The sequence below is a fragment of the Sorex araneus genome, chromosome X (assembly GCF_027595985.1).
Source record: "Sorex araneus isolate mSorAra2 chromosome X, mSorAra2.pri, whole genome shotgun sequence".
Lineage (NCBI taxonomy): Eukaryota > Metazoa > Chordata > Mammalia > Eulipotyphla > Soricidae > Sorex > Sorex araneus.
Window position 1 is genome coordinate 9,603,174 of NC_073313.1, and position 26,897 is coordinate 9,630,070.

At 46.9% G+C, this 26,897-nt stretch overlaps 1 protein-coding gene across 1 annotated transcript; it reads left to right on the forward strand.

Annotated features, from left to right (window-relative positions):
* Positions 1-713: 713 nt before the first annotated feature.
* LOC129399631 (claudin-34-like) lies at positions 714-25,410 on the forward strand. The gene is made up of 3 exons (XM_055120059.1): positions 714-826; positions 11,802-12,345; positions 25,066-25,410. The coding sequence occupies exons 1-3, from the start codon at positions 714-716 to the stop codon at positions 25,408-25,410; spliced, it is 1,002 nt and encodes a 333-aa protein (XP_054976034.1).
* Positions 25,411-26,897: the final 1,487 nt, after the last annotated feature.

The following is a 26,897-nucleotide window of genomic DNA, read 5'->3' on the forward strand; positions in this document are numbered from 1 at the left end:
GCCCCTGCACAGTCCCAGTGTCTGTCCAAGGTGCGCATGTCGTAGCTGCAGGCCAGGGGCCTTGTCTGTGTCTGGCCTTGGTGGGTTTCTCCAAGGCAGGGCCCGGGACTGTGCCCAGGAGCAGTGCGGGGCGGCTGAGAGGCAGGTTCAGGCTGGTGGTGGAGGGAACAGAGAGAGCACGCAACGGGGAGGGCGCTGGCCTTGCCCACGGCCCAGCTGGGTTCCATCCCTGGCATCCAATATGGTTCTCCAGGCATGGCCAGGAGTGGTTCCTGACCCAACCAGAGCGTCAGCGGGTGTGGCCCCGAACACCCGGTCAAGAGGGAAACGGGCTGGGGAAGGGCAGCAGAGCAGCGCGGCTCAGCCCCGGTGTTGCTCCTGTTTGCCCCGGTGCAGAGCTAGGACATGGCGAGGTGCGCTGGCCCTGGGCGGTCCTGCTGCTGTCTCCGTGTGCCAGAGGCGGGCATGCTCAGGCGGCCCTGGGGGAGGGTGGGTAGCGGGGGCTGCTCCCAGAGAGTGGGTTTGTGTGAGTCTGGACGGCACCCGGGGTTGCTTCAGCCTGTGTACGCTTCCCCTCAGAATCCAGCTGATGCCTGGAACTCCTGCATGCCCCCCCTTCCCCCGCCCCGGGGAGCCTGTGACAGGTCGGCAGGGTTCTGAGGCGCCCCGCCTAGCAACGGAATCCTGCAGTCCTCGCAGGCGAAGGCGGCAAAATGGGCAGAGCAGAGCGTTATACTCAGGCCAGACTCGGCATGAAGTCCAGGAAGAGGTCGGACTCGGCCCGGCGCAGGGCGCTGAGCACCATGGAGACGGCCCTGAGGAAGAGGTGAGTGGGGCGCGGCTGCCCAGCGAACCAGGCTCTCAGCTTCCTCCCCGGGGGTCCCCAGATCCCGGGGTGCTCATGAGGCCTGGGCAAGGGGCAGCTGGCAGACAGGGACTGGGGGCGGGACCCTCACCTCCAGCCCCCAAGACAGAGTTGACCGTTTCCCCGCCGAGCTGACTGGAACTAGCAGCTGCTGACCTCGGTGCCCAGCCAACCCGCGTCCCCCGTCCCATTTATGCCCCCCTTCTCTTGCCCACTGCAGCCCTCCCACTCACAGCACTCCGCCATGTCTGCTGTCTGTGTGTGACTTCACTTCCCCCAACACACCGTCAGGAAGAGCCCAGCCTGGCCCACTTCATCCGGACTGCCTGTCCTTTGAGAGCCCCCACCATTGCCCCCGGAACAGGAGGGCCCGGAAAATCCCATTCTTGCCACAGCCCCAAGGCCCTTGTTCATGGCCCCACCTGGGGAGAAGCCGCTGGTGCTGGCGTGAGTGCTGGTGCGGTAGCTGCCCTGGGCAGTGCCCCGGGAGGGGAGATGGTTTCGCGTGTTTTGTGTGCATGTGTGTCTGTGTGCATGTGTGTGTGCATCTGTGTCTCTGTGTCTGTGTGCGTTTGTTTGTATGTGTTCATCTGTGTCTGTGTGTGTACATCTGTGTCTGTGTCTCTGTGCATTTATGTCCATCTGTGTGTATCTGTGTGTCTGTGTCTGTGTGCCTTTGTGTGTGTTCATCTGTGTCTCTCTGTGTCTGTGTCTGTGTGCGTTTGTTTGTGTGCGTTCATGTGTTTCTGTGTGTGTGTCTCTCTCTGTGTCTGTGTGCATTTGTGTGTGTGCATCCGTGTGTATCTGTCTTTGTGTGTGTGTCCATGTGTGTGTATCCATGTGTGCCTGTTTTCTTGTTTGTGCGTCTGTGCGTGTGCCTTTGTATCTGTGCATTAGTGTGTGTGCATGCTTGTGTGTGTGCATCTGTATTTGAGTGTGCTTCTGTGTGTCTGTGTCCATGTTTTTATGTGTTTGTGTCTGTGTCCGTGTGTGTCTGCGTCCGTGTATTTGCCTATGTGTATCTGTGTCTGGGTGTTTGTGTATGTTTGTGTGTGTTATCCGTGTATTTATGCTGTGTGCGTCCGTGTGTGTGTGTGTGTGTGTGTGTATGTGTGTGTGTTTCGGCACTGTTGCCCAGCACAGCTCACAGCTGACACTCTCTCCCCCCGGCACGGGGGGTGCAGGTTGGATGGCTGTTATGTGGTCCCTACCCACTGCCACGGTCATGTCGGGCAGGTGGAGTGAGAGAGAAGACACCCAAGCCCCCATCGCGGGCAGCAAGGGGTCACACAGGGGTGGAGTTGGTATCACCCGTGTCCCCAGTCACATCCCCCAATTGCTCTGGGCTGAGTGGCCAGTTCCTTTGACCTTAGTGGTGGGGTTCGGGGCCAGTGTGCCCCGAACCCCACCCAGCTGAGGGCTTCTCGGCACGACTGCCTGCGCCCAACAGCCTGCTCGTGCTCTCAGCACACTGGAAGGTGGCGAGCAGCGAAGGGGAGGGAGGGGGTGAAGCCCAGTGGGGCCAGACTCCTGTCTTGCATCTGTTTTCTGGGACTGCCAGGACCCATTTCCCCAGCCTGCCCAGAACCCAGGAGCGGCCTGATGTTGCCACCTTGTGGGCCGTGGGCAAACTACACCTTCAGGAGCGAGGAGCATCCTCCCATCCCTGAACCCAGAAAATAGCCTACCCTGAGGGCTTCTATTGTGTCCCAGAGAATTCTGCTCTGCACGTGTGGTCCTTCACGTGAACATTGAACCCAGGTGTTTGGAGGGACACTGGGAGGCTGGAAAGTGTCCTAATGACCGCTGCAAGATTATTGTACGGGTTTGTAACATTTGGGGTTTTCGTCCGTTTGTTTGGGGGCCACACCCTGCAGTGCCCAGGGCTTACTCCTGGCTCAGTGCCCAGGGATCCCTCCTGGTGGGGCTTGGGGGACCGTATGGTGCTGGGGACCGAACCTGGACTGGTCACAGGCAAGGCCAACCGTACTTTGACCGAATTTTTAAAAGAATTTAAATAGAAAGAACCTTGATTTACACACTTACTGATACTTGGCTTTACTCATAAAATACTTATTTGCTTGACGCTAAATTTTTATTTGTTTCTTAAATTAAATCAGTTTTTTATGACGACTTTGTCATAAACAAAGTTGTTTATGACAGGTGCAAAGTACTTTAACAAAATCCTAGCACACAGAATCCAATGATTCATCAAAAATCTCATAGTCTATGACCAAGTAGGATTCATATTGGAGATGCAAGGATGGTCTAACACTCACAAGTCAATCAGCATAATACAAAGTATCAATAAAAGAAAAGAAAAAGGCCATATGATGATATCAATACATGCAGGGACCGAGCATTTGACAAGATCCAGCATCCGTTCATGATAAAAACTATCAATAAAATGGGAATTGAAGGAGCTCTCTCATTTAGTTAAAGCCATCTAGGGCTCCATTAGCCAGTATAGTCAAAAGCTTTCCTCTTGAGTCACAGTATTATTCTCCATGGGAAGAAAATAAAAGCCTTCCTCTAAGGGACAAGACAAGGATGCCCACTCTCGACACTCCTATTCAGTCTAGCACTGGAAGTTCTTGCCATAGCAGTTAGGCAAGGAAAAGATATCAAGGGCACCCAGATGGGAAAGGAAGAGGTCAAGCTATCACTCTTTGCAGATGACATGATATTCTACTTAGAAAATCCTAAAGACTACAAAAAAGCAGCTCCTAGACACAATTGGTTTGTATAGTAAAGTGGCAGGCCACAAAATCAACAATTCCTCAAGGTAGAGAGATAGTAAGAAAGAAATTGTCATAGAGGCAGGGGGTGCGGTGGGGGGTGGGATGGGGCTGGCGGGAGGGGTACTGAGAATGTTGGTGGTGGAAAAAGTACACTGGTAGAGAGATGGTGTTCGATCTTTGTATGACTGAACTCAATCATGAAAGTTTGGTAACTATATCTCAGGGGGATTCAATGAAAACAAAGTTCATGGTCAGGTTTCTGCCCTATAAAGTTCCAACACTGTCCCTTCGCCAGGGTACATTTCTCACCACCAATGTCCCCAGCTCCCCTTCCTAAGCAACACCAATCCCTATTCCAACACCAATCCCACCAGCAGTCTCAAACTTCCCTCCACCAGTGCTCCATCCGCCCCTGCCTCCCCACCCTGCCCGCCACCTTGACAGGCCCGTGACAAAGTTCAGTGGTTGCAGCTTAGATCTCTTGTGTTCAGTGTTGCTGAGTCTGAGGTTTGGCCGTGTGGCTGTACCCCTCACCCCTGTCACCAGGATCACCGAAGCCCTCAGCCCTGTTCCCCAGGACTAACTTTCTCGTTTATTCCTTCCCCCTCTGGATTTCTTTCCTTCCCTGCCCTTTTCCTCCTTGTGCTCTGGAATCAGGGTGACGTAGGCATCTCCCCACTCTTGACTGCATTGCATTCTGTCACCCAGTGGTTCTTTATACCACAGAGAAGTGAGGTCACCTGTGTCTGGCTTCTTCTGGCTGACGTCACTCAACATGAGATCTTCCAGTTCCAACCAGGTTGCAGCAAATTGCCTGAGTTCATTGTTCCTTGCAGCTGCGTAGTACTCCATGGTGTCTATAGAGCACATCTTTAGATTCATTCATCTGTTACTGGACACCTAGACTGATTCCATATCTTAGATAATGTACTGGTGTGCATATGTCCTCTTTTTTTTTTCTTTTTGGGTCATACCCGTTGTTGCACAGGGGTTACTCCTGGCTCTGCACTCAGGAATGACTGCTGGCGGTGCTTAGGAACCATATAGGATGCTGGGATTCAAACCCAGGTTGGCCATGTGCAAGGCAAACGCCTACCCGCTGTGCTATTGCTCCAGCCCCCATATGTCCTTTTGAGAGAGTGTTTCTATGCCCTGGGGTAGATGTCCCAAAGCCGTATTGCTGGTCATATGTCAGCTTAATTCTAAGTTTACTGAGAACCCTTCACACTGTCTTTACAGGGGTTGGACCAGACAACAGTCCCACCAGCTGTGGAGGAGAGCTCTTTTCCCACCACATCCCCACCAGCATAGATTGTTCCTACTATTTTTTGTTTGTTTGTTTGTTTGGTAATCAGCGATCCTTTATTTCTCTCTTAGCATAGCTGTGACTATGCATAGCACGACTTAGCTATGACATAGCATAGCATACTGGAGCGATAGCACAGCTGGTAGGGCATTTGCCTTGCATGAGACCGACCCGGGTTTGATTCTTCTGCCCCTCTCGGAGAGCCCAGCAAGCTACCGAGAGTATACTGTCCGTACGGCGGAGCCTGGCAAGCTACCCGTGGCATATTCCATATGCCAAAACTGGTAACCACAAGTCTCACAAAGGAGACGTTACTGGTGCCTGCTAGAGCAAATTGGTGAAAAACGGGACTACAGTGCTCCAACATAGCTGTGTAGAAACAGTGAAGGGTGGGAGTACACAGAATTTGGGTTGGACATCATCGTAACAATAAACAGATGTAAAGCCCCTCCTTCAGTGGAAGTTCTTCTAGGAGATTAACTCAAGAACAAAATCTCACCCGGGAGTTCATACTCTAGATTCCCAGGAGATCCGCTCAAGGATTCTATCTAAGGGCATATTGCTTTCTCCTTTCCTTAGCTAGTCTTTCATTCAAATAAAAAATCATTACATTGACTTCTTAGAATATTTCTAGTCATTTTGTATGAACACAGTAAGAGATATATTGAGCTTCAAAAGTGGCTCTTCCTGGGGACGTCTGGCTACATTCCCCAGACTACAGTATAGTAGGCCAGTTTAGTCTTTCTTAATCCCAGCGGGATTGGATGTCCCCAGGGGAAGCCATATGTCATTGTGGTATCAAAAAGGGACAAGCTAAGCACCATGAGAAGTTTAATAAGTTAAGAGCCCGGTCATGGAACAAACTGTGTCATAACCGCAAAAGGTACTGGCCATTACTACCTGGGGGAAGGTACTAGTGATGGCCAGTATCTTCCACCCTTATTTTGTCGAGCTGTTTGTTTGTTTGTTTGTTTGCATCATGAATGAATGTTGGATATCATCAAAAGCTTTCTCTCCATCAGTTGATTTGATCAGGCTCTTTCTTTTATTGATGTGGTGTATTGTGTCCACTGATTTGCATATGATGAACCACCCTTGCATCCCAGGTATGAATCACACTTGATCAGGGTGGATAATATTTTACAATATATTGTTGGATTTGCTTGGCTATATTTTCAAGATTTTTGCATGGATGTTCATCAGGGAGATTGGTTTGAAATTGTCTTTTCTGGAAGTGTCTGTTTCCTTTGGGTGTTTGTGTTATGTTAGCAAGATAGTAGGTGTTAGGAAGGATGTTTTGAAGACCTTAGAAAGTCTAGGCAGTGAAGTCACCAGTGAAACTGTCTGGACCAGGACTTTTGTTTTTGGGGAGATTCTTAATTACTGCTTTAATTTCTTTACTTGGGATTGGCCTGTTTAGGCTTTCTACTTCCTCTTCATTCAACTTTGGGAGAATATGTGACTCTAAAAATCTATCCATTTCTTAAGATTCTCCAGCTCTAAAGTTGTTCATAGAGAACTGTCATTATATTTTGAATTTTCAAAAGTCCGTTTTTTTACCAAAAAAAAGAGAAAGATCTTTTGAGGTTTGTATTTAGTTTGTTGATTTGGGCTTTTTTCTTCTTTCTTAACATAAGGCCTGCATTGCTATGTATTTTGTATTGCAGCTTTTGCTGTAACCCATAGATTCTGGTAGCTTGTGTCTTCATTGTCAAAATATAATGACAATGTCAGGAAAAGTTTGTATTCTTCCTTGATTTCTTGTTTGATTGAATGATTGTTTAGCAGTGTTTTGTTCAGCTTCCAAGTGTTGGAAGTTTTCCCCATCTTCTGTGGTTTATTTCTACTACATGGCATTATGGTCTGAGAAAGTACTCTGTAAAATTTCTATATTCGTAGGCTCCTTAAAGACTATGATCCTCGAGGGCTACTAATCACTTTTGGCACCCAGCGGTTTCTTGCAGAAATGCATCTAGACTGTGAACTGAGCTACAACCCCAGGTCACCCGGGGAGGGGTAAGGTTTTTCTCTCTCGGCCTTCCCTTTTGGTGAATTCTGGCAGAAATCTCTCTGGACTTAATTACTAAAATATCAGAAATCCAAAACCGTGTGGCTGCTCTTGCAGCCGTGCAAGCTCATATACTCTTCACTCTCAGCAACGAAAAACAAAATCATCAAACTATGCCTTTCCAGCAGGTTTGATTTTGAGGGAAAATTCTAAATAATAATAGTGAGTCCTCTGTTGAAATACTGAATGTACTCAAAGTATAGGGAGAGTAAAGTGAATATCATTAGCCACTCAGGTCGGGGGATGTAGGAAGAGGGGTGTATCGGGGTTCTTGGTGGTGGAACATGTGCAATGGTGAAGGGATGGGGGTTTGATCATTATATGACTGAGACTTAAACCTGAAAGCTTTGTAACTTTTTTCACGGTGATTCAATAAAATAAATATTAAATAAATAAATAAAATAATAATTAACCTTCCATTGAAAAAAATTTCCTGTTTATAACCGTGTCCTGGTGGGGTAAGAAAGTAACAATTTCATGTCATTAGATATTATGTTTTGAGTAGGATTCCTTTGTGCTGAGTTAGTTTAAGGTGATTGGATTTTAATTGAGAGAGTAATAATGTCTACCTTTTTAAAACCCAATTATCAAAAATCATATTTGCTTTCCTTATGCTTTTGCCTTCATATTCAATCCAAGAATAAAAATCGAAGCATCTCACCCACAAAGAATTTCTATATTTGTAAATCTATGTATGTCTGAGTTTTGCACTAACAGGGAATCTATCCTGGAGGATGATCTATGGACACAAGAGAAGAATGTGTATTCTGTTTCGGGGATTAAGAGCCCTGTATATGTCCAACAGTTCTTTTAGCCCCTTATCTAAATCTCTGGTCTCTTTACTAATATTCCAACTAGATGATCTGTGTAGGGTGAAAGTGGAGTGCTGATCTCTCCCACCACTCCTGTGTTTCTGTCAATGTGTTTCTTTAGGTTTGTGAGCCTTCCTGGGCCTTCATTTGGTACATAAATGTTGATGACAGTATTATTTTGGTCTTTTGTCCCCTTAACAATAAGTAGCGTCCACCACTGTCTCTGAGTACTTCCTTTATATTGAATGGAATTAGGTCTGATAGAAGTATGGTTGAACCAGCTTTTTCTGTCCCCCACTTCCAATGGACTTTTATGATTGTTTTTCATCCTTTCACTCTAAATCTGTATTTATCCTGTGTTTTTAGGTGTTTCCTGTAGGAAACAAGTGAATGCATTTTCTTTTCTGATCCATCCAACTACTCTATGACTCATTATAGGGAAGTTTATTCCATGGATATCGAGAGAGATTAATGATAGATAGGACTGTATTGCCACTTTTGTGAATGTGTGTGTGGAAGGAATCAAGTTGTTTTTGCAATTCCTATATTGCAAACCACAACACACCAAAGAGGAGAGAGAGCAAAAGGGAATGCCCTGCCACAGAGGCGGGGTGGGGTGGGGGAAGGTGTTGGGTTTGTGGGAGGGATGCTAGGACCATTGGTGGTAGAAAATGGGCACTGTTGGAAGGATGGGCACTCGATCATTGTATGACTGAAACATAAGCACGAAAGTTTGTACGTCTCTAAATGTACCTCACAGTGATTCCTGTAAACATTTTAAAAATTTTTTAAAAAGTTTCTGTGCCCTTAAGATGCTATTTCAGTGGTCATGAGAGTGAATAAGCAATCTCATTTGTATAGAGGGTTATTATGGACGCATTTGAGGCCAAATGTCAAAACAGACAACCCTTGGAGTTGGTGAAGTTCAAAGGGTAAAACTGTCTTCCAGTTGTTTTTCAAGTTGGTTGGAAGGGGGAAATTGTAGTCTGAGTCTGAGCAGATTTGGGTTGACTAACCAGGGGTCTTCCTTGGTCCAGAGGACCCAGGGAGTGGTCATGAGGCAGGGGACACTGGGCAGGAAGAGGGTAGGAACCCTTGACACACCTGGATGACTGAAGAGGCCAGCATCAGCATTATGGGACAGTAGGGGCACGTGCAGGGTAGGAGAGCTGGGTGGAGGGGACTTCCTCTGTCCACGTGATGTACGGAGAGGTCAGAGTGCCAGGGCAGTGGGATGGGAAGAGGGTAAGAGCCCTCTATGTTCGGGGGCTGGAGCAATAGCACAGTGGGTAAAATTTTTCTATCTTAGCTCAGGGTCTTTATCTGAGGATTTACTACGCTTTTCATCAGCATTTGAGCCTTTTGTGTTATTGGTTTCATTTGTTGAGTTTTCTTGACATCCAGGTTACCTTCCTATCTACTGTGGTGAGCTCCTACTGGAATTTCAGTCCTGTGCAATTTGAAAGTGTCCAGATATTTCAAAATATGTAGAACTGGGATGAGTCTGCAGAGATCCTTAGTGGAGCCATGGAGTGAGGTCCTTTGGCGTGGTGGCAGCTGTGGGGTGCAAGTGTGGCTAGCGGGTCATGCGAAAGTGTCCAGACAGGGACAGGACTCGGCCAGCCCCAGTCCTGAGAGTACCCACAAGTTTTCAGTGGGCGGTGGGTGGGAAATGGGGCAGGAAACAGAACTGGTATGCCCGTGAATTCACCTGCTTGGCATACATCTCCCTGGAGATTTAGTAACGCTGAAGAGTGGGGCTGGTGAGTGGGTCAGCATGGTGGCACGTTAGAGGACGGCCTGACTGCTGGGGCTTCTGGAAAGGTGGGGCATGGGTGGTACGTTTATTTCTTATACTGAGTCTGCAGGCTGCAGAGCCTGGGTTCTAGCTCAGAGAGTTATCTCTCTCTCTTTCTCACTCCTTTCTCACCCTTTCCTCTCTCATCGTGGCTGCATGGTCTTTTGCTTGGCCTGAGACCCAGCACTCAGGTTGTACTGGGTATGTGTATGTGGCTGGCCACAGTAAGAACAGCAGCGCTTCCTGTAAGGTCATGAAAAATACCTCGGGGTCAGAGTGGCAGTCTAGCATAGGCAGCTCCTGTTGTCCTCACTCAGCCAACCCAGATTGAATCTCTGGCACCCTATAGGGGCCCCTGAGCTCCACCAGAAGTGATCCCTTTGCATTGCTGGATGTGGCTAGGAAGGAAGGAAAAGGAAAGATGGAAGGGGAAGGAGGAAGGAAGGAATAAAGAAGGAGGAAGGCAGAACGAAAGAAGGAGGGGGAAGGAGGAAGGCAAAGAGAAGGAAGGGGGAGGAAGAAAGAACAAAGGAAGAAGGCAGGGAGGAAGGGACAGGAAGAAGGAAGGGGTAGGAAGGAAGAAAGGGAGGAAGAAAAAAAGGAGGTTGGAAGAAAGAGAAAGCAAGGAACAAGGAAGAAAGGAAACAAAAAGGAAGGAAGGGGTAGCGAGAAAGGGAAGAAAGAAAGATGAAGTACGAAGAGAGAAGAAAGAAAGGGGAAGAAGGAAGGAAGGAAGGAAGGAAGGAAGGAAGGAAGGAAGGAAGGAAGGAAGGAAGGAAGGAAGGGAGGGAGGGAGGGAGGGAGGAAGGAAGGAAGGAAGGGAGGGAGGGAGGGAGGGAGGGAGGGAGGGAGGAAGGAAGGGAGGGAGGGAGGGATGAAGGAAGGGAGAAAAGGAGGAAGGAAGAAAGGAAGGAAGAGAGGGAGGAAGAAGGGAGGGAGGAAGGGAGGAAGGAAGGAAGGATGGAAGGAATGGAGAAATGGAGGAAGGGGAAGAGGAAGGAAGGAAGGAAGGATGGAAGGAAGAGAGAAAGGAAGGAAGAAAGGAAGGATGAAGGAAGGGAGAAAGTGAGGAAGGAAGGAAGGAAGGAAGGAAGGAAGGAAGGAAGGAAGGAAGGAAGGAAGGAAGGAAGGAAAGAAGGGTAAAAGGAAGGGAGAAAGGAAGGAAAGAAGGAAGGAACGAGGGAGGAGAGGAGGGAGGAAGGAAGGAAAGAATGAAAGGAGAAAGAAGGAAGAAGATTGGAATGAAGGGGAAGGAGCTCTGTGTCTCAGGTACAGTGGACGTGGTGTCCATGCCAACAGTTTTAGTATTACACAGAGGCCGCCAAGTTGCTTTTCAGCATTTGGCCTCGTGAGGACACTGATATGGTGCCTTTGGCCCAGTGCCCTGAAGTGCAGCCCACTGTGTGGAGGGTCGGTGCGGGTGGAGGTTGGGGGCAAGTGTTGTCCCTGGCTCTTGGCATGTTGTTGGGGTGAGATGCCCGAGACAGAGGGTGAGGGTCCAGCGGTCTCTGCAGGCCCATGACTTGGATGTTCCACACCCAATCTGGCCTCGCCCCAACCCTGTGCCTGAACTCTCTCTCTCTCTCTGTCTCTCTGTCTCTGTCTCTCTCTCTCTCTCTCTCTTATATGCACAACACCATTGATGGCAGCAATTACACAAGAGTTAGGATATAGAATCAGCCAGTGTCCAACAGCAGATAAGTGGATTCTGAAGGAGCGGTATATAGACAATGGAATACCATGCAATTGCAAGAAACAATGCCTTAATCAAAAAGTTAATTTAAAAACTCAGACACTGATCTGCTACTAAAAAATTTAAAAAGTTTGCACAGAAGAAATTTTTTTTAAAAATATTTTTTTAATAGTGAATCATCATGAGGTACTTACATAGTTACAACTTTCATGTTTGTGTTTTAGTCATACAATGATCGAGTAGCCACCCCTCCACCAGTGCCCATTCTCCACCACCAATGGTCCCAGCATCCCTCCTACCACCCCCACCCCGACCTCCCCCCACCCAACCCCGCCTCTGAGGCAGGGCATTCCCTTTTACTCTCTTTCCTTTGGGGTGTTGTGGTTTGCAATAGAGGCATTGAGTGGCCATTGTGTTTGATCTATAGTCTACTTTCGGCACGCATCTCCCGTCCCAAGCGGCTCCTCCAAACACCTTTACTTGGTGTGGAACTCTCTCTCTCTCTCTCTCTCTTGCAGGCCGTGGAAGACTCCCGGACTGTGGAACACGCGGGTCCACCACAGCAACCTGCATGTGGCAAGCTTTGCTCTGCTCACTGTTGGCTTGATCATGTGCACCGCAGCCATGGGCTTCGCCGAGTGGCGGATATGGCACATGAGCAGTCCCCAAGGCCTGGCCCTCGTGGGCATATGGAAAGTCTGCATCTACCAAGTGCCGCGCACCCGCATCGCACCTTTCTGCCACAGCTATCCGTTCTTCGACAGTTACCTCCCTCCTTCACTTCAGAGAGTCCAGTACCTCCTGCTCCTCGGCGTTATTCTGGGGTACCTGGGAAAGGTCGCCCTCATCATGGCTCTCCGGAATGTGTTCATGGCGAAGACGTCCAAGACGAAGGATTATTTTCTGATGTCCGGGTTTCTGTGCACCGTTGCGAGCATCTGTGTTGTCCTGACTGTCATCTACACGTACCAAGCCGTAAGCAACGAGCAGGGCATTGACTTCCCACCGTCGTTTTCAATGCCCTCCAGGCCCGACTCACAGGAATTTGGCACTGCGCCTTTGGTAGCATCCCTGGGAGCCACCATAATGTTCCTGAGTGGTTTATTTTCCCTTTTCCACAAACTCCCCTGAGGGAATCACTTGCAGCCTTTCCCCAGAGAACTGTGAAGTGACTGGTGGCACTGTAAGGTGCCTGGACCTTCTGGGGAGGGTGACCACGATGATCTACCACACTGGCCAGAGCATGAGACCACCCCTGGGAGTGCTGAGTAGGGAGCAGCTGGCCGTTTCCTCCCGTGGTACTTCTCTGGTGGGTGGGACCAAGAAAGTTCATTAAAAAAAAATTAGTCCAGCGGTCTGTGGGTCTTACTGGATCTGGAGTTTTAATTATTGGTGGATGGGGTTTGCAGAGATAGTCCAAGAATTAAGGTGTTTGTCGTACCTGTGGCCGACCTGGATTCTGTCCTTCAAGCCCCACTAGGAGCGATCCCCAAGTGTGTGTGCCAGGAGTAGCCCTGAGCACTGCCAGATGTGACCCCTAATATTCTGCTCCCAAAATAATTCATTGAGTAATTACTGTTGAGTAAATCATAAAAACTGTACACTGAAAGTATGGAAATTAATTTCTGGGAGGGGGCAAAGCTTCCTCTCAATGCCTTAGCAATTCTACTAACCAACCCATCCAATAGAAAAAAACAGACCTTGTTTCATAGGTCATGCTAAGAACATTTCCCCAGCATATGAAGCTTCCCCAAATCTGCAAAGGGAGAAGAGCATGAAAAACTCTCCCCACATCCATTGCTGGAAGGCTCAGCAGTTGTCACAAACCTGCTGTACTAGCTTCAGTACCTTTTTCTTCCCCTGCTTTAAATCCATTTTTCACATTTCAACTCATTGTAAAAATCTTGTTTCTACAGTGCCTGGGGTTCAAACCCAGAGCCTCACGCATGCAAGCTTCTACCACTGCATGACATTCCTACCCCATGTTGTCCAGTGTGATTCTATGTTTCTCAGAAGGGTTTAAACTCTGGATTATCATGTCCCTTCATCAAATGAAGAAAACAATTTTCTTTAAAATGAGGATTGAAGATTGATTTTTGTTTTGTTTTGTTTTTGGTTCACACTGGCAATGCACACGGGGTACTCCTGGCTCTGCACTCAGGAAATCACCTTCCGCACTCAGGGAACCCTATGGGAATCAAACGCGGGTCAACCGCGTGCAAGGCAAATGTCCTACCTGCTGTGCTATTGCTCCAGCGCCCTGATGATTGATGATTGATTTGAACAGTTGAAACTTTATGGAGTAATTGTGAGCAATGATCCCTAAGAACATATCATTACCAGGTGTCAGTGATGGTTGATGGTAAGACTTGTTAGAAATCAAAGCATTTTTGATAAAATCTATTCAGGACTGAGTAATTTTCCTTTTAGGGAGAGTGAAGAAGGGCAGAGACATAGAGTTTACCTGTGGGGTCCAGTTTAATCTCTGGGAGCACATTCGGGCAATGGGCTCAGAGTCCCCAAAGGGGCACATAATCCCTTGAGCACAGTGAATAGGACGCCTATGCACTGCAAGTGGAGGGAGAGAAAATAGAAAGGGATGCAGAATGAGAGAAGAAGAGAGAAGGGGCAGAGGGCAAGAGAAAGAAAAGGAACCCGAGAAGGAAGAGGGCGAGAGAGATGACTAGAAGCAGGTTAGTATCTGAAAGAGAAGAATTTTCTTGCAGAAACAGATCTCAGAACAAAGCCAGTTTGAGAACATCAACTGGAGAAAAAATTCACATAGGGCTCTTGGCGTTGCACACACTTGACCCAGGTTCTGGCCCTGGCCCACATGCCCCTGTCAGGTGGGTTCCCTGAGCACAGAGTCAGTAGTAAGCCCCGAGACTGCTGAGTGGGCCCAAATAAACAAATGAGAACACAGGGAGGGACCCCTAAGCATGCCTCCAGGAGACCCCCAGGCACCATTGACTGCACCCTCAACACAGCCAAGGAAGGGGAAGGTTGTGGAAAGTGCCACACACTGGCACCGATCCAGGGCCAGAACCCAGGCCAGCTCTGGGTTCTTGTGATTAGGCGGGTCCTTGCATGAGCCTGTGTTCCAGGAAACTGTCCCCTTGAGAGCCTGGAGGCCCATAGTCATGGGATGGTGATGAGGGAGGGGGCTTCTCACAGCACTGCTGGCCTGTGGGAGTGGGGTCTTGGCTGGGGTGGGGAGGGCTGTCCAGTACTGCTGGATGCTTAGAAGCCTCCAGAGCACACTAGCCTTGACACTGCACTCTCCCTCTAGCTGAACCCTAACGTCTCCACACAGTTCCAAATGTCCTCTGGGGACAAAACTGTCTGCTACTGTCTCAGAACCTCCAAATTAGGGACAGCTGCTGACTCGGGACACACAATGACATCCGGAAAGGATTTTCAGAAGAGAATTTTGTTGGGTGTTTGGTTTTGTTTGTTTCTGGTCCACACCCGGCAGTGCTCAGGCTTCCTCCTGGTTATGCACTCGGGGATCACACCTGGCAGGGCTCAGGGGACCACAGAGATTGAATGAGAGTCGGCCATGTAATACAAGGCAAACGCCCTACCCACTGTACTCTCCCTCCGGCCCTGATGAAGTTTGTTAGGAAGTAAACTGCAGAGGTCCAAGAAACACAGCATCTGGTTTCCAGCATGTTTCTTGGTTTGTTTGGGAGCCGCACCCGACTCTGGCTTTTGGGGTCTCTCCCTGGGGTGCACGGGATCTCTGAGGGCACTGGGCCTGCAGTGCATGCAAAGATTGTCCCCACCCCAGTCCCATTCCGAGCAGGCTTGGAGGTCTCAATCCCGGGTGCCACACATCTGGGTTCCTCTGCTGGTACCTTCATGTGTGAGGCTCATCCGAACGTGAGGAGAGGAATCCCACCAAGGCCAACATCTAGAGACTTAAAAGCAAGCTCCTGGAAGAGAGCAACACAGAGTCTCTTGCCCGTGCGCCTGACTGTCTTCCCTGGGGCACCTTCGCGGTGATGGGCTCCAGCTTCCCTCCCCACCCTGAGCAGAGCTCCCTGCGGCCTAAGACCTCTGGAGCCTAGCCACAGTCATACTTGAAGTTAGTTAGATTAAATTTGGGGGGGATGTGGCAGGGGAATATCTGCCAGTTCTTCTGGCTCTGTGCTCAGGATTAAGTCTTGGTGGGGCTTATGGTACCACATGGGGTGTAAGGGATCAAATTCAGGTCAGTCTCATCTAAGGCTAAAGCCCTACCAACTGTACTCTCTAGCCCAAGCTTCAATTGTTTTCCAGAATTAAGACATGGATCCTTCCATTCAGAGCTTAGTGAATTGAACTGAAATTGGATAAACTGAAAGATTCACACTTATGCTGTACCGCTGTGGTTATGAATTATATTCATAATGACCAGAACCTAATTGCTATGAAAATTCCCATCCACAGATGACTGAATAAAGAAAATGGGCTCCACATACCCTAGAGAATATAACTGTAATTCTGAACTGAGGCTGTGTATTTTGGGACAACATGGATGAATAAAGTCAGGTGATTTAATGAATTAAGCCAGGAAGTGAAAGACAGTTGCCAGATGGTGTCACTCATGTGTAGGCGTAGACTATGACCAAAGGAAATTGAACTGGCCAAAAAAGCGGACAATCTTAGCTACAAGACTCAGTGGTTACCGGAAGTGCTGGGGTGGTGTGACAGGGCTGGGAGTGGGTACAATGGTAGAGAGGTATTTTTGGTGGTGGGATTGCTGCAGTGGGTACCCACCGGCTCTGGGTTCTTGTGAACAGTGTGTAAGATTATCATGCCTGTTGCAGTAAGGTTTGGTTAGACAGCCTGAGGCATTGAGATATGCACGCGAAAGAAATACTTTATGGAGGATCACAAACTGTCTCTGGTGTTGTGTTGTGCCCAGAGCAGCCTGTTCAGCCCCTCTTATTAACTAGCTTGATGTTCTAACCAATGATATTCCGCCACGTAGGCAGAATATGCAAATTAACTTACTCATGGGAAACAGTATCAAAGTCAGTTACACAGCCAGAAGCATCCTCAGATAAAGTAACAGTAACAGAAAAACAATTTGAACATGCAAGCCTAGCTAGGCCTGAGATTGTGAGATGTTGTACACCAACTTTCCCCCTTTTTTGTTTAAAATGACCAGAAACAAACACCACAAACATTTTCACAAATCTTTCCAGCAATATCTCAATGCTGCTTTAAGAAAATCTAACCTTATTCTACAGAAATTCTTTCTCATTTTACAATAGAGTTTTCATATACAGAGTTCACACATAATAAGGAATATCCAGTTCCAGTCCTGGTCCAGAGATATTTGTCAGCGAAAACCAATTAGTCTCTAAACAAAAGCAACACTTTCATGCCATTTCTGGATGAACTCCACAGTCCAGGTTTTTCCACTATCAGGAACTGCCGAAACACTCCCGTTTAATATTAGATTCTTCTCTCATGGCCAAGAAGAATCATTGGCATTCATAAGAAAAATAGAAACTTTCTCCTCAACTTTCATAGATGTTCCAATAAAATATGCATGGAATATTATCCAGTCTTATATAATAAACCTGTTATCTATTAAAACTTATGTTTTGAACTAAAACAGTAACTTTTGAACCAGTTTTATATACAATTATTTCAATTCTCTTTTTATCAACTCAATATAATGCAGATACAAATTAAAATTATAATATAAATATTTAGAGAGAAAAATGTACTAGCATAACAAAAACTTGTACCATTTTTACAAAGCATGAGGATAACATCTTTTTCATTAATTTCAATAGTTTTTATATCTTAGATGTTGCAAATCATGAATCTTTTACACCAATCTTTAACAATTTTCATCTTGGTTTCACGCTCTAATTTTACAATTACTTTTTTAAAATTTTTATTTTTTACTGAATCACCATGTGGAAAGTTACAAAGCTATCAGGCTTAAATCTCAGTTACACAATGCTCAAACACTCATCCCTTCACCAGTGCCCATATTCCACCACCAAGAACCACAGTAAACCTACCCCCCACTCCCCACCTCCCCAGCCCCCCACCCGCCAGTGTAGCTCATAAATTTCACTTTACTTTCTCTTTACTTTGATTACATTCGACATTTCAACAAAAAATCACTATTATTGTTTGTAGTTCCCTCCCCCAAAGTCAGACGTGCTGGAAAGGAAGCATTTGATAATTTGTTTTCCATTGTTGAGAATGAAGAGATATGATGTCGTGTGGCTACAATAGCAGCCACGAGGTTTTGGATTTCTGTGTTTTAGTATTTTAGTAACTAAGTCCAAAGACATTTCTGCCAGAAGTTGCATCATTGCTAGATTGTACCTCTCTGCTACATTGTATTCCACATATGAGTGCAATCTTTCTATGTCTGTCTCTTTCTTTCTGACTCATTTCACTCAACATGATGCTTTGGTACATCTACGCAATGGAATACTATGCAGCTGTGAGAAAACATGAAGTCATGAAATTTTCATATAAGTGGATCAACATGGAAAGCATCATGTTGAGTGAAATGAGTCAGAAAGAAAGAGACAGTTCTTAATAAGCTCCAAAAACAGCAAAACTTATCAATATTTTTGGAGAACTTATTACTAACCTTTTTGATGGGACTGTTTGCCCAGTTACAAGGATTTGATTTCCACTTCTAATTTCAATCTGACTTCAACATTTAAAGCACTCAACATAGACAGACATAAATACAACAAAAATCACATGCATGTGCATTCTTGCATACCTGATCAATTGATCTGACCCTCCAAGAACCAGGGAAGAAAAACTGATGGACAGAGAAAGAAAGGGCAGTCCACAGGGTAAAAATTCCCTGTTGGCCGATTGGGGATTATCCCCCATTTCTCAGTCTAACTAGCCTGTCTCCTCCTTGTTAAAATTAGGTCAAAAAAGAAGCGCTTCTGTTTTTACAAAGCCGGCAAAAATTTTTATTTATTTATTTTTTAATTATTTTTTATTTTTAATTAGTGAATCACCGTGAGGGTACAGCTACAGATTTATACATTTTTGTGCTCATGTTTCCCCCATACAAAGTTCGAGAACCCATCCCTTCACCAGTGCCCATTCCCCACCACCAGTAAAACCAGCATCCCTCCCACCCTCCCCAGTCCCGTCTCCCCCCACCCCACACTGCCACTATGGCAGGGTATTCCCTTTTGTTCTCTCTCTCTGATTAGGTGTTGTGGTTTGCAATAAAGGTGTTGAGTGGCCATTGTGTTCAGTCTCTAGTCTACATTCCGCACGCCTCACCCTTCCCCCGCATGACCTCTGACCACATTTTACTTGGTGTTCCCTTCTCTGAGACGGTAAAAATTTTTAAGGAAGGAATCCATACCGAGGTTTTTTCATTTGCTATCCCTTATTCACTGAGAAGCTTCAGTGTTTTTGTAGGAAACCAAAAATGGTTTCTGTTTGCTGAACTGAAAGCAAAACCTCGTCCCCACCTTTCCACCTGGCCTAGCATCCAAGTCTCAGAGACTGGGACCCTGTAAAGGACTTTACATCTCTGATTAATTTTATCTAAATCATTCTAAATTCTATTAGAACTTATTTCTTCTGAGCTATCCTGAATTTCCCAACGTTTTTCCACTGATATCATTTCATCAGAGCAATTCAAAAAATTTCAAGGTGAACAGTGCTCTGGAATTTGCTGTCTAGAAGTATCTGTGTATATTCCCCCTTTTTGTCTAAGTAACATATCTTTAAGCGAACGATTTTCTCATTCAATAATGGCTTGTCCTGTACTGTTATATGGAATTCCCTTAATATGATTGATACCATAAGCAGGAAAAATCACGCATTTTTGAAGAGGTATAGGCAAGTGCATTATCAGTTTTTCTTGATAACAAGTACTGTTTTTCTTGATAACAATTACTGGTGAATTGCAGGGACTGAAAACAATATGTCCCAATTCCAACTGTTCTGTAACTCATTCATTTCAAGCCTTAAGTTTTTCTTTTGTTCAGGGCTACTGCTCAACACAAACAGGCTGAACCTTTTTTCAGACAATTGGGAGAGCTGTTCTTCGAGCATTGGCCCAAATTAAAAAGGCGATTGCTGAGACACCTCTTTTTCTTTCATATATTTCACACCAAGTTTTTGCAACAAATCTCGTCCCCATACGGTGATAGCTATTGGAGCAATAGATGGCTGGAGGACCGCCGTGTCTCCATCAGGATCACTACAATGAAGAGGTTGCACACTCTGTTGAACATCAGTGACCACTCCCATACCAGAAAAAGTAACGTCCACACACCGCTTTTGCCAAACCATAGACCAATGGTGAAAGGCGACAACAGTAACATCAACACCTGAATCTAACATACCCTCCAGTTTTGTCCCACCCTCAAAGCTCATAACTAAACTAGGCTTATCATCAGTAATCCTTTTTGCCCAAAATATTTCTGAATTAGTGCTTCCAAAGTCACCTTTTCTTTATATGCCTGTATTTTTTCTTAGTATGCACGGATGCAAAAGCAGTTGAACGTTATTCCCTTTTGTTTCTCTCTTTTCTTCTTCTTTTCTATCTATATTTCTTTATTCACTTTCTTTCTTTTTCTTTTTTCCCTTTCTTTCTTCCTTTCCATATTTCTTTTTCTTTCTTTCTTTCTTTCTTTCTTTCTTTCTTTCTTTCTTTTTGTCTTCTCTTTCTTTCTTCTTATTTTCTTTCTCCCTTTCTTTCTCTTTTTCTGTTTCCTCCTTTCTTTCTATCTATATTTGTTTATTCCTTTTCTATCTCTTTTTCTTCTTCCTTCCTTCATTTCTTTCTATCTATATTTACTTATTCTCTCTTTCTGCTTTTTCATCTTCTTCCTTTCTTTCTATCAATATTTCTTTATTCCTTTTCTTTCTCTTTTTCTTCTTTTTCCTTTCTTTCTACCTACATTTCTATATTCCCTTTCTCTTTTTCTTCTTCCTTTCTTTCTATCTATATTTTATTTCTCTTTTCTTCTTCCTTCCTTCCTTTCTTTCGATATATATTTCTTTATTTATCTCTCCCTTTTTTTATTTCTAGGTACCAGGCCTTTAACTTCGAGCCCCGTGTTGAGTGTCATATGTTGCAGGAAGGTGTGGTTAGACATTTTGAGGCATTGAGATATGCGCACGAAAGAAATACTTTATGGAGGATCACAAACTGTCTCTGGTGTTGTGCCCAGAGCAGCCTGTTCAGCCCCTTTATCAACTAGCTTAATGTTCTAACCAATGATATTCAGACAGGTAGGCTGAATATGCAAATTAACTTAGTCAACAGAAACAATATCAAAGTCAGTTACACAACCAGAAGCATCCTCAGTTAAAGTAACAGTAACAGAAAAACCATTTGAACATCCGAGCCTAACTAGGCCTGAGATTGTGAGATGTTGTACACCAACACGTGTCCACCAGCAGAGAGCTCTTTTGTTATAGAATCTATTTAACTGTCTCTTTCCTGAACAGCTCATGTGGTTATATGCCTGCAGTCTGCAATACTTACAGAATGAGTAAGTTCCACTTTCTGGACAGCAACCCAAATGGCTGTTCCATTTTCTCTCACCACTGTATTTTCTGTCCACTCCTCACTGCTTACCGATTTTCTCTTCATTCATGCCACAGTAAACTACTTGCTGCTTCTGTTCTTCCACCTGCCCCTTAATTGTTTCTGTTTCCTGATTGGTATGTCCTCTGAGTGCATCTGATTGGAACAGCCAATCAGGCTGCATATACAAATGAAGGTGTGCACAAACTATGGTTTGTTGGGTTTTTTTTTTTTTGCTTTTTGCTTTTTGGGTCACACCTCGAGATACACAGACGTTACTCCTGGCTCTGAACTCAGGAATTACCACTGGCAGTGCTCAGGGGACCATAAGGGATGCTGGGAATTGAACCAAGGTAGGCCTCCTGCAAGGCAAACGCCCTACCAGCTGTGCTATTGATCCGTCCCTCTCAGAGAGCCTGGCAAGCTACCGAGAGTATCCCCCCCCCGCTTGGCAGAGCCTGGCAAGCCCCCCGTGGCTAATTTATATTCTCAAAATAGTCACAAAAGTCTCATAATGGAGAAGTTACTGGTGCCCCCTCGAGCAAATCGATGAGCAATGGGACCACAGTGCTACAGTATATTATGAAGTTCACATAAAACATGCAAGGTGAAAAAAGAATTAGGGTGAAGTGTTTCTTTTATGGGGTTTTGGAGTCACACCTGGCTGTGTTTGTGGCTTATTCCTGACTCTGTGCTTAGGGATCACTCCCCAGGGCTCAGAGGACTTGATAGAGCGCTGGGGACTAAAACCAAGACAAGTGCCTTCCCCAAGTCACAGGCCCTGGGTGAAGACTTTTCACTTCATTTATTTTTGGTGCCATGGACAAAGGCAAGGGTATATACATATGAACCACACACGCCAACACCGAGCTACAGCCCCAGCGCAGAGAGCAAAAGCAATGCTTTGTTTATTTGGGGGCCATATCTGGCAATACTCAGGGGTGACTTCAGCTCTGCTCTCAGGAATCATTCCTGGTGGGCTCAGGAGACCATACGGGATGCCAGGGATCAAACCTCGGTGGGCAGCGTGCACAGCAAGTGCCTTCCATGCTTAACTGTATCTTTGGCCCCTGGAGAAAAAGGGTGTTTTTGATGTCTTCATCAGTGATTAGCTTTAAGCTACAGAAGATGGACAGCGGGTGTGTGTGTGAGAGGGGGCTATATCTGGCAGTGCCATGCACTACTCCCAGCTCTGTGCTCAGAGACGACTCCAAGTCCGGGACAAGGTAGATCTGGGCATTGAACCCTGCCCCCAGCACGTGAAGCATACACTCAGCCCTGCCCTTCGGCAGTCTCTGTGCTCCATTCAGTTTCAGGTTAAATGAGTGTCTGTGTGAAATGGTCAGGGTCACATGTGAAGAAAGAGGATGCAAAGAATTGAGAGGACCGGAAGAGAACACAGTCTTCATAGTTCGGAGGCCGCACAGTTGTGCAGAGTGTGAGAGGTGATGGCACGGGCATCCTGCGACACTGGGGGTGAGAGGAAGCAGCCCGGAGCAAAGGCTGCCATTGGGGCCACTCCAAAACCGCCAGATCTCTGGAGAAGCAGGTTTTCCTTTCCTTCCCTGCCCCGGCTCCTGTCTGCAGCCCGCTTAGCTCATTCTTCCAACGCCCAAGGCCCTGTGGTAAATCTCTCCTGTCTGAAGCGTTGAGGCCTTTCCTGGGCAAGCCTGAAGCATGTGGTATTGGAATCACGCATGATACAGCCACTCTTCCGATAGCTGGCACAGCTGCACTCCTGCTGCCTCCGCTGCTGTCATTCCTGGCCCCACAGCAAGTGTGCAGCTCCCAGCACACGTGTGTGAGCCAGCCCCCGGCACGGCAACAAGGAAGGGAAGGCCAGGGACTGGGGGGAAAGGAAACGTGTTGGACCTGGAAAGAATTTACACCGGGGAAGGTACTTCCAGCACTGCACAGGGTTCTCAGTCCAACCGGGAGTGAGCCCTGAGTGCAGAATGAGGAGGAAGATTGAGCACCTGCGAGTGTGGACCCCCAAGTCAAACAGACATACACATAGGATGCATGTTCCCATTCTATGTGGAACTCACCCATTCACACCACTAGCTGAATTCTTAGTTGTTTTGGGAAAGGAACTCTGCAGGAAATTCTCTGCAGGAATGCCGGCGGTGCCTGGAGGTTAGTCTCCCTGCTTGCTGACATGTCACTCGTCTTTGGGTGATTTGCTCTGAACGAAGATGAAGTCCTTTCCTTTCAGTGTCTGATTGTCTGATTTGTATTGATGTTCGGGAAAGGGACGAAGTTAGTCTTACTGTGGTTCTGGTAGATTCTTTTCCTGTGCTTCCCATGTGATCTGCATGCATTGACCCCCCCCTTCCACCTCCTTATAATTTACCCACCGTTTTGAAGGCTGTGGTAAGTTCTCATATAGAAATATCGTCGTAGGTGCTCCATTTGGTCAGTGCTCGCTTTCACATGGAGACCGGATCCACGCCCTGGATATGGTCCCCTGAGCTCCAACAGAATGTGTCTGCGGGGGCTCAGACAGTAGAAAACTGATTTCTTTATCTTAGCTATGCTCTACCTTCTGCCCAGCCCAGCACCTACTTGGTTTATGGGGTTTTTTTTTTTTCGGTTTTTTACCCTTTTCTTTGTATGTTTATTGTATGTTTAAGACGCCCTCCCAGCGGCTCCTGCCGCCCCATCGCGAGCCTGCATAGTCACACAGCTGCTGTGGCCTCCCTGAGCGCCCCCGCTCACCTGGACGACCCCGCTCACCTGAGCAACCCCCTGAGTGCTCACCTGAGCTCCCTCCTGGGTGCTCACCTGGACGACAGTGCTTACCTTGCCAAATCCGCTCAGCTGAGCTCTGCCCTGGAAGAAAGAAAGATGAAGTACGAAGAGAGAAGAAAGGAAGTGGAAGAAGGGAGGGGAAGAAGAAGGAAGGAAGGAAGGAAATAAGGAAGGAAGGAAGGAAGGAAAGAAGGAAGGAAGGAAGGAAGGAAGGAAGGAAGGAAGGAAGGAAGGAAGGAAGGGAGGGAGGGAGGGAGGAAGGACGAAAGTGAGGGAGAAAAGGAGGAAGGAAGGAAGGTAGGTAGGAAAGGAGGGAGGGAGGGAGAAAAGGAAGAAGGAAGGAAGGAAGGAAAGGAGGGAGGGAGAATGGAAGAAGGAAGGAAGGAAGGAAAGAAGGAAGGAAGGAAGAAAGAAAGGAAGGAAGGATGGGAGGGAGGGAGGGATGGAGGGAGGAAGGGATTGAGAAAAGGAGGAAGGAAGGAAGGAAGGAAGGAAGAAAGGAAGGAAGGAAGGAAGGAAGGAAGGAAGGAAGGAAGGAAGGAAGGAAGGAAGGAAGGAAGGACGGGAGGGAGGGAGAGAGGGTGGGAGGAAGGAAGGAAGGAAGGAAGGAAGGAAGGGAGGGAGGGAGGAGGGAGGGAGGCAGGGAGGGAGGGAGGGAGGAAAGAAGGAAAGGAGAAAGAAGGAAAAAGATTGGAATGAAGGGGAAGGAGCTCTGTGTCTCAGGGCAGTGGACGTGGTGTCCATGCCAACAGTTTTAGTATTACACAGAGGCCACGAGTTTGAGCTTCAGCATTGGCCTCGTGAGGACACTGATATGGTGCCTTTGGCCCAGTGCCCTGAAGTGCAGCCCACTGTGTGGAGGGTCGGTGCGGGTGGAGGTTGGGGGCAAGTGTTGTCCCTGACTCTTGGCATGTTGTTGGGGGTGAGATGCCTGAGACACAGCGTGAAGGCCCAGCGTCTCTGCAGGCCCGTGACTTGGATGTTCCACGCCCATTCTGGCCTCACCCCATCACTGTGCCTGAAATATCTCTCTCTGTCTCTGTCTCTCTGTCTCTGTCTCTCTGTCTCTCTCTCTCTTTTATATGCACACAATTGATGGCAGAATTTACACAAAAGTTAGGATATAGAATCAGCCAGTGTCCAACAGCAGATAAGTAGATACTAAAGGAGCGGTATATAGACAATGGAATACCATGCAATTGCAAGAAACAATAACTTAAGATAAAAGTTAATTTAAAAAAATCAGACACCGACGTGCTACTAAAAAAATTTAAAAGTTTGCACAGAAGAAATTTTTTTTAATTCTTTAATAGTGAATCATCATGAGGTACAGTTACATACTTACAAGTTTCATGTTTGTGTTTAGTCATACAATAATCGAGTACTCACCCCTCCACCAGTGCCCATTCTCCACCACCAATGGTCCCAGCATCCCTCCTACGACCCCCACCCCGACCTCCCCCCACAGTTACCTCCCTCCTTCACTTCAGAGAGTCCAGTACCTCCGGCTCCTCGGCGTTATTCTGGGGTACCTGGGAAAGGTCGCCCTCATCATGGCTCTCCGGAATGTGTTCATGGCGAAGACGTCCAAGACGAAGGATTATTTTCTGATGTCCGGGTTTCTGTGCACCGTCGCGAGCATCTGTGTTGTCCTGACTGTCATCTACACGTACCAAGCCGTAAGCAGCGAGCAGGGCATTGACTTCCCACCATCGTTTTCAATGCCCTCCAGGCCCGACTCACAGGAACTCAGCACTGCGCCTTTGGTAGCATCCCTGGGAGCCACCATGATGTTCCTGAGTGGTTTGTTTTCCCTTTTCCACAAACTCCCCTGAGGGAATCACTTGCAGCCTTTCCCCAGAGAACTGTGAAATGACTGGTGGCACTGTAAGGTGCCTGGACCTTCTGGGGAGGGTGACCACGATGATCTACCACACTGGCCAGAGCATGAGACCACCCCTGGGAGTGCTGAGTAGGGAGCAGCTGGCCGTTTCCTCCCGTGGTACTTCTCTGGTGGGTGGGACCAAGAAAGTTCATTAAAAAAAATTAGTCCAGCGGTCTGTGGGTCTTACTGGATCTGGAGTTTTAATTATTGGTGGATGGGGTTTGCGGAGATAGTCCAAGAATTAAGGTGTTTGTCGTACCTGTGGCCGACCTGGATTCTGTCCTTCAAGCCCCACTAGGAGCGATCCCCAAGTGTGTGTGCCAGGAGTAACCCTGAGCACTGCCGGATGTGACCCCTAATATTCCGCTCCCAAAATAATTCATTGATTAATTACTGTTGAGTAAATCATAAAAACTGTACACTGAAAGTATGGAAATTAATTTCTGGGAGGGGGCAAAGCTTCCTCTCAATGACTTAGCAATTCTGCTAACCACCCCCCCAATAGAGAAAAACAGACCTTGTTTCATAGGTCATGCTAACAACATTTCCCCAGCATATGAAGCTTCCCCAATCTGCAAAGGGAGAAGAGCATGAAAAACTCTCCCACATCCATTGTTGGAAGGCTCAGCAGTTGTCACAAACCTGCTGTACTAGCTTCAGTACCTTTTTCTTCCCCTGCTTTAAATCCATTTTTCACATTTCAAATCATTTTTAAGAACTTTTTCCTACAGTGCCGGGGGATCAAACCTAGAGCCTCACGCATGTAAGCTTCTACCACTGCATGACATCCCTAGCTCATGTTGTCCCATGTGATTGTGTGTTTCTCAGAAGGGTTTAAACTTTGGATTATCATGTCCCTTCATCAAATGAAGAAAACAATTTGCTTTAAAATGGGGATTGAGGTGAACTAAGCTTTTGCCCCACGCCGGCTAACAGAGGAAATATCCTTCTTCCTTGGTCTCTCTTCCCTCCCGGAGGAGGAGGCGTGTTGTCCGACATTTTATGGAACCTTTGAGCTGGTATGAACTTTGTGGCACGGAAAAAAAATGAGCTTTGAACTTGAAACACCGGGACGCCTGGGCAGTCTCGGGCCAGGCCAGGAGGTCGGGCTCCGGCCGAGATTCGACACGGGTGGCCATGCCTTTGCACAGCCGCGTGGCTGCAGAACGAGCAGGATCCAGAGCCAGCTATATAACTTGGGGTTCCAGCGAGTGCTTGCAACCATGTATCCAGACTGTGAACTAAGCTTTTCCTCTGTGCTGCTCCAGGAAGGGAAATGATTCTATTTCCAACTTAAATCTCCCTGGACTTAATTACTAAAATACAGAAATTGTAAACCGCGTATCTCTTCATTCTCATCAGTGTAAAACTAATTATCAAATATTTCCTTGTCAATAGGGCTGTATTCTTGGGGGATAAATCCCAACAAAAATAGTG

Bases quoted from the DNA above. Each gene is read 5' to 3' on its own strand.
- LOC129399631 (XM_055120059.1), top strand. From the start codon at position 714: ATGGGCAGAGCAGAGCGTTATACTCAGGCCAGACTCGGCATGAAGTCC. The intron at 827-11,801 runs GTGAGTGGGGCG...TCTCTCTTGCAG, and splicing joins GAGACGGCCCTGAGGAAGAG to GCCGTGGAAGACTCCCGGAC. The intron at 12,346-25,065 runs GTAGCATCCCTG...CCTTCACTTCAG, and splicing joins AATTTGGCACTGCGCCTTTG to AGAGTCCAGTACCTCCGGCT.